General features: G+C 45.4%; 1 protein-coding gene across 1 annotated transcript in view; it reads left to right on the forward strand.

Annotated features, from left to right (window-relative positions):
* CMTM8 (CKLF like MARVEL transmembrane domain containing 8) overlaps positions 1-17,575 on the forward strand; it is a 102,349-nt gene extending 84,774 nt beyond the window's left edge. The window contains exons 3-4 of the mRNA XM_073676581.1: positions 11,559-11,678; positions 17,058-17,575. Coding sequence (XP_073532682.1) covers positions 11,559-11,678; positions 17,058-17,135 — 198 coding nt within the window. The 3' untranslated portion in view covers positions 17,136-17,575. The remainder of the gene's footprint in view (positions 1-11,558; positions 11,679-17,057) is intronic.
* Positions 17,576-18,173: the final 598 nt, after the last annotated feature.

Raw genomic sequence — 18,173 nt, forward strand, 5'->3', positions numbered from 1 at the left:
ATACTGGTGCCTGTCCGCTGGTGGGTCGAGCGAGCCCCCCTGTGGTGGAGGCAGGTCTAAGCTTTTTAATTTAAATTGTCTCTCTAATTTGAATGAACACACTTTAAATCCTTTTACAAGGATCTATTGGAGGGCAAGTCTCATGCCAGCAGCCGCGTAATTCCAGCTTCAGTAGCGTCCACTAAAGCTGCTGCAGTTAAAAAGCTTTTATAAGGATCGAGCTCGGCGGTCCACCGCAAGGCGTCCTACCGCCAGTCCCAGCCCCTATGCCTTGGGGTGTCTCGCCGATGCTCTTCACTGAGTGTCCCGGGGGCCCGAACCATTCACTTTGAAAAAATTAAGTGTCCAAACTACAGGTGGTGTAGCTTGCTTAACAGCTGGGATAATCCGCTGACTAGCAGACACTGCTACTAGGCACAAAGTATTTCCTGGGCTAGATGCAGTTAAAAATTTGTAATTAGATACTCTCGTTGGATGTTGAGAAAGCACTCCATGGAGTCTCCTGGCACGCCATATATTATTCCCTTAAAAAGCTTGGGGTAGGGGTCTAGGGGACCCTTTTATAGGCAAAATCACGGCCCTGTATCGCAATACGTCACCTAGACTGAAGATAAATGGAACATTTTAATCACCTTTCATAATCACCAATGGGACAAGGCAGGGATGTCCTCTGTCCCCTCTCTTATACATCCTAGTGACGGAGCACCTGCTCTCATCAATTCGCCATAACCCCAATATTAGGTGGATTGAGGTGGGAGGCACCGAGTACAAGTGCTCTGCATTTGCTGATGATGTCCTAGTATATATCACTCAATCACATATATCCATCCCTGCTGTTATGGCTGAAATAGATCACTTTGTTACATGGTCAAATTTTAAAATCAATGCAGCGAAGTCTGAGGCCCTCGATGTCTCCCTCCCCAAATCCATACAGGATTCCATCCAGTCCAACTTTCCCTTCGCCTGGCCCTCACAGGGTATCAAATACTTAGGAATTCCTATTCATAGAGACCTCTCCCGTCTATGTTATCTTAATTTTTGGCCCTTTATTGAACAACTCCATACAGACAACGGTTGACAAGTTAGAACTGTAAGATTCACTACGTGAACCACTGGTGTTTTGTGGAAAAGCACATGTACACTGTGTTCCAAATTATGCAAAAAGTGTTTAGGAGTGATAAGGGAAGAATTTGTTTGTTTGTCAGTTAAACTCATTGATGGTGATGTGTGTCAGGGCTCTTTATATCACTGTAAGCAATTGCAGACAGCTGTGCTAATTAGTTTGGCAGGTATGTCCAATGAAAGGCAAGACTACATAAGAAGGCTGTCCCACATTATTAAGCAGCCTACATTTTCTGCCAAAATGGGAAAGAAAAAGGATGTGTCGGCTGCTGAGAAGCAACAAATTGTGGAGTGTTTAGGTCAAGGCATGACTACAATCAACATTGCCAAGACACTTCATCCTGATCATCGCACAATCAAGAAGTATGTAGCTGATTCCCAGTACACACGTGTGCGTGCTGATAAGGGAAAATTGAGGACTCTTTCCTCCAGGCAATTACATCAGGTTAAAAGAGCAGCGGCAAAAAAGCCTTGTCATAGCAGCAGACAAGTTTTTGAAGCTGCTGGTGCCTCCAACGTCCCCCGAACAACAAGATGCAGAGTCCTTCAGAGGTTTGCAGCTGTGCTTAAGCCATCCTGTCGACCTCCTCTATCCACTGCACACAAGCAGAAACGGCTCCAGTGGGCCAAACAATACATGAAGACTGACTTCAAAACTGTTTTGTTCACCGATGAGTGCCGTGCAACGCTCGATGGTCCAGATAGATGGAGTGGAGGATGGCTGGTTGATGGACACCCCACGCAAACACGGCAACAGCGCCAACAAGAAGGAGGTGGAGTAATGTTTTGGGCTGGAATCATGGGGAGAGAGATTGTCGGCCCCTTTAGGATCCCTGAAGGGGTAAAGATGAACTCCATAATGTATGTGGAGTTTCTCAAACAGCACTTCCTGCCATGGTTCAAGAAGAAGAACCATGTATTCCACAGCAAGATCATTTTCATGCATGATAATGCACCGTCTCATGCTGCACATAACACATCTGCATCTCTGGCTGATATGGGCATAAAAGGGGACAAACTTATGGTGTGACCCCCATGCTCCCCTGACCTCAACCCCATTCAGAACCTCTGGAGCATCATCAAAAGGGGTGTCTATGATGGCGGGAGGCAGTTCACATCTAAGCAACAGCTCTGGGAGGGTATTCTGTCCTCATGCAAAACAATTGAAGCAGAAACCATCCAAAACCTGACAAATTCAATGGACGAGAGAGTTCAGAAGCTCCTTTCGAACAAGGGGTCCTATGTGCAAATCTAACATCACCTAGAATAAAGTTTTGAGTTGAAAACTGTTTGATTTCAGTTTCTAATAACCTGCTAATGCTTATAATTTCAAAAATGACCATTTTTTTTGTTCTTTATTAAAATGAAAAGGTTGATCGAAGAGTGTGGGGGATCTAAGAGTGTGGCAACCCAGTAGTCCAGATTATTTCGAATTCTGACAATCTGAGAGTCATGTTGCAGGTAGTGCAGCAAGAAGGCACTCATGTGTCTTGCGCATCTAGGAGACCCAAAATTATTTTCCGGGCTAGATGCAGCTAAAAATTATTATTAATTTGAAAGCTGGTGGAGCTTAGTACTTAGTATAGATGGCCTAATAGAATCAGTGCTGCAAACTGCTACAAGGCCCAAATTATTTTCCAGCCAAGATACAGATAAACATGATTAGTAATTTTAAATCTGATGGAGCTTAGTATAGATGGCCTAATAGAATCAGTACTGCACACTGCTACAAAGCCCAAATTATTTTCCAGCCAAGATACAGATAAACATGATTAGTAAATTTAAAGCTTAAAACGGTTGGTGAGGTGATTTTAACCAATCATCAAGCTTTTACTCTCCCCAGGATGACACAGGGGTAGAAAAGTCATTTCGGATCCATGATTTGTTCATCTTTATGAACGTGAGTCTGTCTACATTATCAGTGGAGAGCCGCGTGCGCTTATCTGTCAGCACACCACCAGCAGTGCTGAACACACGTTCAGACAGAACGCTGGCTGCAGGGAATGACAAGATCTCCAAGGCGTAAGTGGCGAGCTCTGGCCATTTATCCAGATTGGAAGCCCAAAAAGAGCAAGGGTCCAGTGACACAGTCATGGCTTCAATGTTTACTTGGAGATACTCCTGTACCATCGTCTCTAGGCGTTGACTATGTGTCAGACTTCTTGTCTCCTGTGGCCTTGCAAAGGATGGGCTAAAAAAGTGGTGAAATGATTCCGCAAAATTGATGTTACCAGCAGATACTGTGTTTCTGTTACGGTTTGAGTGCTGAACACTCGACGGTCCCACGGTTGGCAAGTTGGAACTGTGAGATTCACTACGTGCACCACTGGTATTTTGTGGAAAAGCACATGTAAGATTCTGCAACAGTCTCTGCTGATACTCCTGCATGCGTGCTTCCCTTTCTATGGCAGGAATAATTTCTGCAAATTTACTTTTGTACCGGGGATCTAACAGTGTGGCAACCCAGGAGTCAGGATTATTTCTAATTCTCACAATTCGAGGGTCATGTTGCAGGTAGTGCAGCAAGAAGGCACTCGTGTGTCTTGCGCATCCAGGAGCACCAAGTCCCTGTTGGTTGGTGGCGAGGTAACAATCATGCTTCCGTCCTCTGTCCTCTCCCCCCAACCTCGCACAACAGAAATGTGATCAAGGTCTCCCTCATCTGATGAGTCTTCCATCAGTTCGTCCTCCACTTCTTCCTGGGCTCCTGCACCTTCCTCACTAGTTTGGCTGTTACCATGCGCCCTGGTAAAACCATCTCCCCCACCCTCACATGCCTGCCGCCTTGGTGCTGCCGACCGTCTGGACCTTGCAGATGTTGGCCCTTCCGCATACAACTTCTCCTCCTCTACTTCCTCCACCTCCTCTTGTGCCACCACCTGACTCCGAATTCTGTTTAACATGTGCTCCAGCATGTAATTCACCGGAATAGTCATGCTGATAATGGCATCGTCAGCACTAAACATCTTCGTCGCCATTTCAAAACTGTGCAGAAGGGTGCATAGGTCCCTGATCTGAGACCACTCCTCCAGCATGATTTGCCCCACCTCTGGATCTCGTTGGCCCAGGCTATACGTCAGAACGTATTGCACCAGGGCTTGTCGGTGCTGCCACAGTCGCTGCAACATGTGCAGAGTTGAATTCCACCGGGTAGGCACATCGCATTTTAGCCGGTGAAGTGGCAGGCCCAACGACTTCTGTAGAGATGTAAGTCGCTGAGCTGCGGGATGCGAACGGCGGAAGTGAGCACACAGCGACTGTGCCCTCTGCAGAAGGCCATCTAGTCTGGGATAGTGGGCTAAAAATTGCTGGACAACCAGGTTCAACACGTGAGCCATACAAGGCACGTGTGTGACATTGCCCCGGCGAAGGGCCGCACCCAGGTTTGCAGCATTGTCGCACACGGCCTTCCCTGGTTTCAGGTCCAGTGGAGACAACCATTCATGAAACTGGTTCTCCAGAGCTGACCACAACTCCTCAGCTGTGTGACTCACATTTCCCAGACATTTCAAAGTAAAAACCGCCTGATGACGTTGAGCCCTGCTGCCAGCATAGTAAGGAGGTGTGCAGGATCCCTTCTGCGCAGTTAGAAAGCTTGTGGCATGACCAGACAGACTTTGGGTGCAGGTGGAGGACCGAGAGGAGGTTGAGGAGGCAGAAGCAGTGGAGGAACTTTGAGATAAAGAGGATTGACTCATAACTCGTGGGGACGGCAAGACTTGGACAGCAGCCCCTTGACCTGCTGTCACCATAGTTACCCAGTGCCCAGTCAGCGACATGTAACGCCCCTGTCCATGCCTACTCGTCCAAGTGTCTGTGGTGAAATGCACCCTGTCACACACAGAGTTTCTCAAAGAAGCGGTGATGTTGTGTGCGACATGCTGGTGGAGCGCAGGCACACCTTTCTTTGAGAAGTAGTGCCGACTGGGCATCTGGTACTGGGGCACTGCGACGGACATAAGGTCTCGAAAATCCTCTGTGTCCACCAGGCGGAAAGGAAGCATTTCTGTAGCCAAGAGCTTGCAGATGGTGAAATTCAACCTCTTAGCTTTCTCATGGCTAGGAGGAAATGGTCTTTTACTTGTCCACATCTGAGGGACCGAGGGCTGGCTGTTGTGCTTAGACGGGGTTGAGAAGGGTGTCCCCGGCAAACTGCCGGTCTGTGAGGAAGATGCAGGCGGACATGTTAGGTTGCCTTGATCCAAAGGTGGTGCTATCGATGTCGGACAGCGCTGAACACCAGCTGGTGCTTCCACCTCCAAAGAAAATGATGACCTGCCAATCACGCTGGCTGTTGCGGGTAAAGAGGTGGCAGGTCTGCGTCCCAAAACAGGTGTGACTGCTGTCCCCCCAGTCACAGAGGATGAAGAGGCCGCGGATGCACAAGATGTGGCAGACGGTGGTTGGCTAGGCCGCATTGTAGCACAATGAGCTTCCCACTGCAACTTATGCTTCATGTCCATGTGCCGGTTCATGCATGAAGTACTCAAACTATGTATTTTTTGGCCTCTACTCAGCTTTTGCTGACAAATGTTACAGATAACACGAGTTGGGTCATCCTTATCGATCTGAAAAAATGCCCAGGCTATGCAAGACTTAGCACCCATGCGACCTGAAGAGCCACCACGACTTGTGGTCAGAGGCAGAGTTGTGTTTGAGGATGCAGTTGTTGACGTACTTCCAGTACTAGGTCTCTGTCCTCATCTCTTGGCTGACTGTGGGTTGACAGTAAGTGGGATCTCCAACCTCATCATCATCACCCTGTGTGTTATCACACCCGTCGTCCTCAGAGCCAACCTGTTCCTGCCCTGACAAAAAACTAAAGTTGTCGCTCCAATCAGGTATTTGAGTCTCATCATCGTCTTCCTCATTGTCTCCACCAACAGGAGTTACAGTTTGGGAACGAGGGTCTACATTATGGTCAGAACCTTCTGCGTCTGGTCCTGGATCCGACTCGTAAAGATTTTGGGCATCAGTGCAGATCATTTCCTCGTCTGGATTCACAGAATCTCTGGAGCCGACCTCTGATTCCCAGGCTATAGTATGAGTAAACAGCTCTGCAGACTCAACCATCTGTTCTACCCCATACTCAGACGGGCAGCTGGAGACTTGGGAGCTGTGAGGAAGCAAGTGCGATTGGGGTGACACCTTTGAGGACTGGAGTATTTGTGATGTTGAAGTTGAGGTGGAGGAGAGCCCACTTAAAGGAGCACTTGATATCCGTTGAAGCACCTGCTGTTTTTGTGCCTCATCTGGAATTTGTAGCGATTGGCGTGGCCGTAAGAAAGGGATCTTATCACATTGTCCGCTAAAAGAAGTAGACATTTTAGTTTGGCTGGAAGATGGTCTTTCTTCTGCAGATGTTACTGTTGCTTTAACACCTACCCCACGGACACAACCTTTTTTCCCCTTCCCAACACGCCTATTCCCCTTTCCACCAGCAGCAGGCCTTTTTCCACTCATTTTGGTGGTTAACTAATTCACAACTCTGGAGTTGTTTGCACAAAAAACAATGGATGGGAACCGAGCAGAGCCGAGTGGCCAAACTGTGGTATTAGCCCAAAAGTATTGGCTGGGTTAGATGCAGATAAAAATTATATTGAATTTGCAACCTGATGGAGGTCAGTATAGATGGACTAATAGAACAAGTCCCACACACTGCTACAAGCTGAAATATTTTTTCAGAGCTAGATGCAGAAAAAAATTATATTGAATTTGCAACCTGGTGGAGGTTAGTATAGAAGGACTAATAGAATGATGCTATGCCCAAAAGGTTTTACTTCACTAGGTGTAGTATAAAAAATTGTATTCTATACACAGGTGGTGTAGCTTGCAACACAGATAGGCTACTCCACTGACTAACAGACTCTGCAATAGGCCAAAAAGGATTTGCTTTGCTAGATTTAGCCAAATGCTGTGAAAAAAAACTTGCACAGCACTGGCACAGACCTGCATGGCAAAAAGTGATAGGAACTGATGTAACCTAGCCCTGAAAAGGACTGCAATTACAATTAGTCTTTACTCCCAACCTATCTATTTAAGAGCACAGACCTGCCTGATAAAAGTCGTAGGAAATGATGTAACCTAGTTCTTAAAAGGACTGCAATCACAACTCTTCCCTACTCCCAAGCTATCTGTAGATTTGTGCGAAAATTGGCTTGAAATTAACAAAGTATAGCACACACAGCAACAGCGGTGCCGTCTAACACGCAGCTGCAGCAGGGGGAAAATGGCTGGGTCTTATAGGGCAAGGACATGTGACATACACAGCCAATGACACATGCCCTTGCTTGTGTGAAAAAAAGCAGTTCTCTCCGTGTGCGCTGCTGATAGGCTGACAGACTGCACCGCCCCACTGTAAATGCGGGGAAGAGAAAAAAAAATGGAGATCTTCATTATTTCTGCAGAGATCCATCCCCTGCCCCTCCCCCCGCCCCGCTGTACACTCAAACTGCATATTAACATTAATTTTCAGCATTACTGAGAAAAAATCCAGTTATGATTTTGGTGCACGAACAGTTATCGAACATAACCTCGAACAGCCGAATTTTTTTCAAATCGTTCGTGTTCGCCGAATGGCTCGAACACCGCCCAAAACAGCTCGAATTTGAGATTGGCGAACAGTTCGAGTCGAACACCGCTCATCTCTAGTTATAAGCCCTTACATGCACTATTATTTAAGTTGAACAACCCCTTAAATTTAGTGCCAGGAACATACATGTACCCAGGGGCGGACTCTGACAGTTTGGGATCCCTTTTCAAAAGGTGTGTCTGGGCCCCTCTCTTTTTAAGAGTACAAAGCTACAGATTACACATAGTGTGAGTGTGTAAAATGTACAGTGCTCAGTATAAATTAGTACAAGTTACAACCCAACAAATAATATATTACAATACTAGCATAAATGTGGGCCTTTTATTACAAACAAGTTTTTATTTGGCACACCCAAAAAAGTAATTTTACTAACAAATTCATTCAAAACCATGTTGCTAAAATGAGTACATCCCTATGAAAGTCTTGGGAGCAAAGCTAAAGTTTAGACTACAAGATTCTAACTAACAAGAATTCAACCCAGGTAAGTCTAATTTATTAATTAAACTGGTCTCCAACAGACAGTTGACTAGAGATATATAGATATATCTATATCTATTCTATTTTCTAAGGTGGCTACCCGACACACAGTGGTTGGGAGCAGGGGCGTACATAGAAATCATGGGGCCCCATAGCAGAAGTTCTAATCTAACCTTCCCCCTAAAAAATAAATTAAATAATTGTCGGGGTCACAGAAGAGCATATCTCACAACTTTCCAGCCTTTACATAGTAATTTTCCTCCTACTGAAGTCCTAGATTCCACTTTCATTGCCCCCATAAAGTATGATGCCAACAAAAGTGCCCCCCAAAAACAGTATGATACCCCCATGATGAATTGCTCCACATTAGCCTCTACATGCACAGTATAATGACCGTACGGTCATGCTAGGTATGGGAAGAATCCAGCGTACGATGACTGGATAAGGGGGGGGAAGCCCAGCAACTAGGGAAAGGGGGAGTAGAGACCCCTAAGCAGATCTAACAAAAAATAAATAGGTTCCGCACCTATCGCCTAGCAGGATACCTTAACCCTGGCAGACCCTAGAGCTAGGCCCTAGGTGAGGAGGGGTGAGCACTAGTCAGCCCCACTGCAACTAAAAACAAGCTAGGGAAACAGGCAAGGGGATACACTTAGCTTTGAGAAGACACCAGAGAGATCACGACTACAATCCACAAAGGAACTCCAAGGAGAATCTAGCCGATTGCTAGAATTCTAGACCTGAATAGAGGAATTAACTCTATCACCAGCAACTCTCTGGAGAAACTGAGTGCATTTAAAGATCCAGCCAGGGTGTGTTAATTAGCAGCAGAAGGTGGAGATCACGGCTGGGTCTTAGAGAGGGAGGGATGATGAAAGGATCAAGAAGGTGTCTGCAAGGCCAAGCGCAGCGACCTTCTACAGCCGGATCCATAATGACTGACTGTCACACCTGACACACCCATGACAGTACCCCACCTCAACTCCCAAGGCAAATTATGGTGACCCCCAACACCGTATGATCCCCAAACTGTGACCCACACACAACCCTCCATGCAGTATAATGGGCCTACATACATTAGAATAGCCCTACACTGTATAATGGCCCACACTAACCCTCCAAACTGTATAGTGGCCCCCACACAGTATGATGGACCCAACACAAACCTTCACGCTGTACAATTGCTTGCATACAGTATAATGGCCCCCACATAGCCCTCCTAATATTATAATGGCCCCACATAACCTTCCACATAGTATAATGTGCCCCCCATAATTCTCCGTATAGTATAATGCATTTCCCATGGTCCTCTATAGAAGATAATGCACTCCCCATGGTCCTCCATACAATATAATGCACTCCCCATGTCTTCCATATAATAAAATGCTCTCCTCATGGATCTCCATATAATATAATACATTCACCATAGTCCTCCATAGAACGTAATGCACCGCCCATGGTCCTCCATAGAAGGTAATGCACCCCCCATGGTCCTCCATACAATATAATACACCCCCCATGGTCCTCTTTTCAATATAATACACCCCCCATGGTCCCCTATACAGTGTAATGCACCCCCCATGGTCCTCCATACGCTATTATGGCCACCAATCACTGATTTAAAAAAATAAATAAAATACTCCCCTCTCCTCGTTCCACCTGATGCTCCAGTCTGCTGAGCCTGAGGTGTGAAGCGCCACATATCTCAGAACAGTGGGCACGATACACAGTTTCTATCCTCTCCTCACGTGTTAACCTCTGCGTCATGTCAATGTCATGTAAATAACTCATGAAAGAATAAAGTTACGTTAAAACCAAGCACACCATTGTTTTTCTTATGAAATTCTCAGTAAGTTTGATGTATCACATGACCCTCTTCCCATTGAAAAAAATAAAGTTGGATCCAAAATGGCCTGCTTCAAAATGGCCACCATGGTCACCACCCATCTGGAAAAGTTTTCCCCCTCCCATATACTAATGTGCCACAAACAGGAAGTTGATATCACCAACCAGTCCCATTTTATTTAGGTGTATCCATATAAATGGCCCACCCTGTATTAGTTGCTGCCCATTGTTCAAGCTAATCTAGATCCCTCTGAATCCTTTCTCTGCCTTCTCTAGTGTTAGCTATCCCGCCTAGCTTTGCATTGTCTGCAAATTTGATTAGTTTACCTTCAGTTCCCTCATCTAGATCATTTATAAAAATGTTGAACAACACTGGGGCCATGTTGAGCAACCATTTATTACCACTCTTTGAGTACGATCACTGAGACCGTTATGAATCCACCTAACCGTAGACTTGTCAATCCCATACTTGGTCATTTTTTCAATAAGGATTGTATGAGATACTTTATCAAATGCTTCGCTCACAGGCAAGGAACAGTTAGTGCCCATTTAATGGTGACTACGCCAGTGGCCCCTATAATAGTGTTATTGACCAGTAGAAGGACCTTTTGTCCATGTCCATGCACTGGCGGACTGCCAAGTGTGTTGTCCTCCTAGTTTAATAGCATTGTAACACAGTTTGGAGGTCTAAGGGCCAGTTTATACTATATGATCTGCAGCTGAAAACGACTGACGATTGACTACGTAGAATGTGGTAGTTTAATAGTCTCTTTATAAAGGCCTATTGTGCCAATGATGGGTACTGAACAATCCGTAATTATTCACTGTGCATAGACTTTCATATTTTACACAGGTTGTGCTGCCGAGAACAATTATTTTTTTTGTATTCTTTTTATTAAGCCAGTGTTCCCAACAATCGTGCAGTGAAAATGCACTTCAAAGAGGTTTCCAGGACCTAATAGCAAATGTCCAACTAATCTTAAAAAACAAACCATTAACTTGCATAAGAATTCCCGTCTGATCCCTCGCTACGCAAACTGTTTTCAGTATTTTTTAAGCACTTCCAAAGATGCTGTGTTTCAGGCTACCAGCATGCACTGGGAAGTCTGAAGCCGAATGTCCTCAAGGGGCTGGAGTTGCGATCACTCCCCATAGATGTTTTCACCTACCTTAAATGTGATGTCATCAGTTGTGTCCGTTTCAGGGACTGAGCTGTTCTCTGTTCTCCGTTGGTTGTCAATTTTGATTCATGCTCAGCGTGTTCTCCCTCTTTGTCGTAATTGCTTTATTGGACACCAAAATTGCTTAGCAAAACAAATTCCTTTCTCTTTATGATGGACCAGTCAAAATATAAAAATGTGAAAGTGCCGATTCCTATGGTTTCTATTTCAGTTTTGCTTTTTATTTTGAGATTCTGAGACCTTTTTTTAAATTGTGCATTATTATACTCAAGGTGGAGTGGAATTTTGTATAAATGTATATAGATAGCAATCACAACTCAAACAGTTTTTTTTCATTACAGAGTCTGTGCTTTAATGGAAGTGCATTTGTTTTTTACCTCATTGCTGCTATAGTGGATGCAACTTCAATTACCAAAGAAGTTCACCGGCATCACAACTACAATAGTTGGACAGCATCTGCAGTGAGTAATGTTACAAAATATAAAAATAAAATGTAAAAAATTCTACATGAATACATTCATTTTGGTTTATGTGGCCAAGAGATGGCTAATTGAGTAAGGCATAGCGTGCCTTGCCTCTGTGAGAGAAGTGCAGGGGCATAGATGTTGACAGGATCTGGCCAACTTCAGAGCAGTGCTTGCAAGCCCTAAAGCAAAGAGTTTGTAAGAATGCGCGTGCTTTCCTTGCCTAGCAAACCAGCCGCCTCTGATACAATGCAATTCCAATTTAGAGAATGGAAAGCATTTTTAATAAGGTACATTTTTACAAGCACTTTGAAATTTTACCCACTTAGCGAGATGTGATAACCCCTGTAAAATATTTAATCTACAGTCATGGCCGAAGGTGTTGGCACCCTTGAAATTGTTCCAGAAAATGAAGTATTTCTCCCATAAAATTATTGCAATTACACATGTTTTGTTACACATACGTTTATTTCTTTTGTGTGTTTTGGAAAAAAACACACAAAAAAGAGGGGAAAAAAGGCAAATTGGACATAATTTCACATACAATCCCAAAAATGGGTTGGGCAAAATTGTTGCCACCTTTCCAAAAATGTGGGTAAACAACTTTGTTTCAAGCATGTGATGCTCACTCTTTCAAACTCCCCTAACAGGTGACCAGTATGGTCAATATGAAAATCACACCTGAAACCAGACAAAAAGGGGAGACGTTAACTCAATCTTTGCATTACGTGTCTGTGTGTGTCACACTAAGCATGGAGACCAGAAAGAGGAGAAGAGAATTATCTGAGGATATAAGAACCAAAATTGTTGAACAACATCAACAATCTCAAGGTTACAAGTCTATCGCCAGAGATCTTGATGTTCCTTTGTCGACAGTGCGCAACATAAACAAGAAGGTTACAACCCATGGCATTGTAGCTAATCTCCCTGGAGATGGATGGCAGAGCGACATTGATGAAAGGTTGCAACGTAGGATAGAAGGAATGGTGGATAAGCAGCCCCTATCAAGTTCCAAAGAAATTCAAGCTGTCCTGCAAGTTCAGGGTACATCAGTGCCGGTGTGAGCTATCCATTGACATTTGAATGAAATAAAACGCTACGTCAAGAGACCCAGAAAGACCCCACTGCTGACAGAGACACATAAGCTAGACTTCAGTTTGTCAAAATCTGAGTAAGCCAAAATCCTTCTGGGAAAGCATCTTGTGGACAGATGTGACCAAGATAGAGCTTTTTGGTAAAGCACATCATTCTACTGTTTACCGAAAACGGAATGAGCCATACAAAGAAAAGAACACAGTAACTACAGTCAAATTAGGTTGAGGTTCAAAGATGGTTTGGGGTTGTTTTGCTGCTTCTGGCACTGGGTGCCTTGTCTGTTCAAGGCATCAGGAAATCTAAAGATTACCAAAGAATTTTAGGTCGCAATGTAGTGCCCAGTGTTAGAAAGCTGGGTTTGCATCCTAGGTCATGGGTCTTCCAACAGGGCAATGACCCCAAACATATTTCAAGAAGCACCCAGAAATGGATGGAAGCAAAGCGCTGGAGAGTTCTGAAGTGGCCAGCAATGAGTCCGGATCTAAATCCCATTGAACACCTGTGAAGACCTCTTATAATTGCTGTTAGGAGAAGGCGCCTTCAAATATGAGAGACCTGGAGCAGTTTGCAAAAGAAGAGTGGTCCAAAATTCCAGCTGAGAGGTGTAAGAAGCTTGTTGATGGTTATAGGAAATGATTGATTGCAGTTATTTATTCCAAAGGATGTGCAACCAAATATTAAGTTGAGGGTGCCAACAATTTTGGTGTTGTGTGAAATTAGTACATTTTTTTTTTTTTGTGGTGTTCCAATACACACATAGAAAATAAACGTGTAAAACAAAACATGTGCAATTGCAATCGTTTTCTGGGAGAAATACTTTATTTTCTGGAACCATTTCAAGGGTGCCAACACTTTCGGCCATGACTGTATTTTATTAATCTAGTCTTACTTTGGTTAGTCACAGGAGGAGTCTAATAAAACATTAAATGCGTTTATCTAGCCCCACTTCCAGGTAGATTGGTGAGCGAGGCCAGTGACCTCCCCTCTAGAGATCTGTTGGATCTCTTGTATGAGCTGCAGGTGCTATATACTTGTTGTTCATTTGAATAGGACAGGTTCATGATTCCTGCTGCATGTGACACGCCCCCGGAGACCGTGGGGTACTCGGTAGCCGGGCTGGTCGGTGCTGGGGATGTCACGGTGGCAGTGACCCAGGGCGGTCAATTAAAGGGAAAGTAAAAGGGGAATAAAGTTTTTAGAGATAATGTTCGTGACGCCACCTGTGGTATGAAGCTATATGGGGCCGCCGCTGCGGTGCAAATCCACTGAAGCTTATGGTGGTGCAGCAGAGTTGGTTCAGCTCTCCACAGGCAGAGCTAAGCTCCAGGGCAGTATATAAAGAATTGTGGAGGTAGATGATGTTGGTGCGGTGTAATGCAGGGCTGAGGGCGCAGGTAATGACCAGACAACAACTTAATGTCTGTTTCCTCTATCTTTACTTGTGGTTTGTTAGAGCAGACCGGGGCACGGGTACTAGCTGGTAGTGGAGGTCCGGGCAGCCTGGAAGCAAGTTGGGGATCCACCTCACCAGGTAGCGTTGTAGGCCTTCCCTCTGCGCTATTCTCTTTGGTCCTGCTGCTTGAAGCTATGCTGTGGCCCTCATTCCTGAGTAAAACGTCTCTTCCTCACCCGTCTGGCAGGCAGCTCGCGTGCCTTCCTCAAGTGTCGCTCCCACGTGGCGATGCTGGGCCCTATGATGCTGCTGTGCCACCGGGTGTCTGGTGGGGCCAGGAGACCTGCAGTCTCCTGCCCTCTGGATTCAGCTGCTGGACTTTCAGTGCCCCATAACCACGGACTCCGGTGTCCGGTTCCTTTGCGCTTCTCTCTGGGGTGAGCTTGTCCACAGCTCCATTCCCCAGGTCCTTCCTTGTCTTTCTCCTGACTCCAGCTCCTCTCAACTCACTCTTTCTAACCCCGCCTCCAGATTGCAGTTTGAAGGGGAGGCGCTCCCCTATCTGGTCTGGAACCAGGAAAGTGTTGTATGCTGGTAAACCTGATTAGGGGACCCCTCCTTGCTTCCAGGCATGTCATCACCCCTTGTGAGAGCGGCAATGCCACTGTGGCAACCCGACCCCTGGGGTGCCACACATGCACACGAGACTGCATATATCTGTAGATGTGGCGTCTCTAGCCCAGCTCACCACACGATGCGGAAGTGAGAGTAACCAGACTACCTGTGGGGAATGTGACATTCTACTTAATTCGCTGCAAACCTGTTTAGTATTCTCTAAACAGAACAGCAGTTGGCTACTGAGAACTTTAATGCTTTCCAGAAAAGTGGCCTGTAGACTCCTGACTGGATGGGAGAACTTTGTATATGTTGCTGACCTCCACTTGTATTCGTATTGAAATGTCCACCCCTTTAATTAACAATTGTAGCGCCCCGAGGGTTCGGTTGCTACAGGGGTATTGCACTTCAACCAGAGGTGTGATATTCCACTCCCAGGTAAGGATGGAGTGTGGACCAGGGCTCAGTTAGCTGCACACACATACACTCCCCATTTCCGGGGGACAGCTCGACGGTGCTCCCAGATGCAGGCACAACTGACCATGTCCCTGGCTGGAGTGGGGAGGGGGGAGAGAACCCAGTGATGTAGGAGCAGAAGGGGACGGTTTATGGAGCATAGGAAGGAGCTCATTGGGTGCTGGTCATCTGAGCTCAGACACAAAGAAGTAGATAAAAGGTGGAAGCCATCTTAGTAGGGCAGTTCAGAGGAGAGAAGTAGTTCAGTCAGAGTTGACAGGGAGCCGAGGCAAGCCTAGAGAGAAGGCCGGGGCCAGAGAGGAGAAGAGAAGAAGGAGAAGGAAGGAAGGAGAAAAGACAGAGGAGTAGAAAGGCTCCAGAAACAAGAAGGCAGAAGGGACCCTAAGAGAGCAGAACGGACAGCAACTGTTGCAAACCCGCGTTATATCGGGTGAAGGGTCAGGCTGTGGAAGGGTACCGGATTCCCAAGTTGGTGGAGGTAAATCATCCCTCAGCCAAGAACCGGAGGTCGTGATCATTTATTGGTGCGACCCCCCCCCCGCCAAACCTGCTAGGAAGGCGCCATATAGGATAGCGGGAAGCGGAGGCCAACGCTTACCCGACACGGTCCGCGGTAGCTGGACAGAAGTTTGGTCACTGGTGGGGCACGAGAGGCCAGAGAAAGGACAGAAAGGGGTCCTGTGCCATGCTCCTGAGTAGCCTAGGGGTTGACCGAGCCCCTCACCTGGTGGACGCAGCATGGCTTGGGCAGTCATTCCTGACAGAAGTGACTTGGATAACAACTGTGAGTAAAAGACCCTGGACTGCATCATTGGACTCTGTGTGATTTCTGCTGCGCCGGCACCATCACCTGCAGCATCCACCTACACTGCCCTGAGGCTACACTCTTCCCGTGGAGAGTTATCCTATCCCTGTGCTGCACACCAACACCAGCCTCAGCGGTCTGCCTCGCAGCAGCGGTTATCTCTGACCGCAATCCACGAGTGGCATAGTCGGACATTCAAAACACTGATAAATAGACTGCCACAATTTGGTTTGACCACTCTGAGCCACGGGATCGAGTTGCCACTACTACCCCCAGCATCGTACAGAAGCCCGGTTCCGGGTACCCCACGACCCAGGGGGCGAGTCACAATCATTAGCAAATGATACAAGAAGCAACATTTAAAGTAGTTGTCCTGTCTAAAATGAAAAGTCCGCAGTCACTGTGTAACTGCAGACTTTTGAATGGGGGATTCAAATGGCAAAACCTCGTAGCAGACAGCGAAAAGCTGTCCAGTGTGCGTGGCCTCACTCCTTACAAGTGTATTGAGTGAGGCCGTGGCTACTGGACGGCTACGCCCACAAGTCTGCTTCATCCTCACTCCATACACTTGTATGGAGTGAGGCCTCGCCCACTAGACTGCCTCTGCCCGGGAGTATGCCTATCACATACATCACCACCATTCCTGGCTCAGAAACCGGTAAATCAAGCAGTGCATGCGCTGGGGGATTCATAAGTCTGACTGCAGACTTTTCGTTTTAGACTGGACAATCCCCTTTAAGACTACTCCTTCCCTACCATAAAATAATTCCCCAGAGCGCAAAGTACATTCAATTAAATATTAAACAAAATATGAAATACTTGATTAAAAATAAATTATGACTGAGAAGCCTATTTTTGGGCAAGTAGTCCACTTTTAACTGGAATCAGGCAGAGCTTTTATAACCAGGTATTCATGTGTGTGAACTTACAGGTATATGCTTGTTTTATTTAAAAACTGAATGTATTTTTTTTTCTCTTTTTATCTCTACAGTTTTTTGCATTCATGGTCACGGTGTGTTACGGCATAAGCACCTATTTCAGTTTTCAGTCATGGAGGACCAGGAATTAATACATTTTCTTGCTCACAAACTGTCAAATCCTTCATATTGCAGAAAGCCGACTTTGTGCAAGCCGCACTATAAAATTATTTCAGCTCCATAATATTTAGTGTTTTAGATTTACAGAGGAGTTATTAATATACTGAGGATGGCATTTGAGGGCATAAATATTTGCAATACTTATTCCCTAAGCCTAGAGAGTGTTTGTAAGATGGATGTCTGTTTTAAGTTCTGTACTTTAACACCTAATGTGAAAAATTACTTGGTTCAAATATATATTGTGCCACAAAAAGCTGTAATAAAAGAACGGGGAAAAATGGCATGCTGCCACTTGTTTCTTTATGTGAATGCATTCGTTGCATGTTACGCATTTCAGTTTTATTAACCAGCATGCCAATGACTGTATCACTTGGTTAAGAAAATATTTTAACTACAGTAAAATAAAGAGAAATATTTCTGGTAGTCAGTTTTAATTATTAGAAGGCCAGCATTCTCAAGGTAGTTTTAGGCTCACACTATAGTTATGAATGTTATGCATCCTGCACAATGCAACGTAGGTTTCCATTTTTCCCTCTACCTGTGAATTTTTCCACATGCCATTGGCTGCAACACAACCCTAAAGCATGATTGATCCACCCACATGCTTAATGGTTGGTGAGATGTTCCTTTCCTGACAATGTGTGCCCTTTTTTCACCACACACACCTTTTTGATCATTGTGGCCAAAGAGTTCTATTTTAACTTCATCAGTCCACAGAACTTGTTACTAAAATGCATCAGGCTTGTTTAGATATTCTTTTGCATACTTCTGACACTGAATCTTATGGTGGGGGACACATGAGAGGTTTTCTTATGATGACTCTTCCATGAAGAAACAAAACAGCACACTGTAACGCTAAGTATGCGAACATGAAATATATGAAATTTGAATAGCCTTACTGCTGTAGAAAAATAGAAATAAATGAGAAATCTTAGCGCATAAATTGGCCAATTCATGTGTACCTGGTAGCCACGGTAAGGAGTTTCTCAAAAATACCAGGACCCTATCAA

The sequence above is a fragment of the Phyllobates terribilis genome, unplaced genomic scaffold (assembly GCF_046119375.1).
Source record: "Phyllobates terribilis strain yellow unplaced genomic scaffold, ASM4611937v1 Scaffold_4__5_contigs__length_816908805, whole genome shotgun sequence".
Classification (NCBI taxonomy): Eukaryota; Metazoa; Chordata; class Amphibia; order Anura; family Dendrobatidae; genus Phyllobates; species Phyllobates terribilis.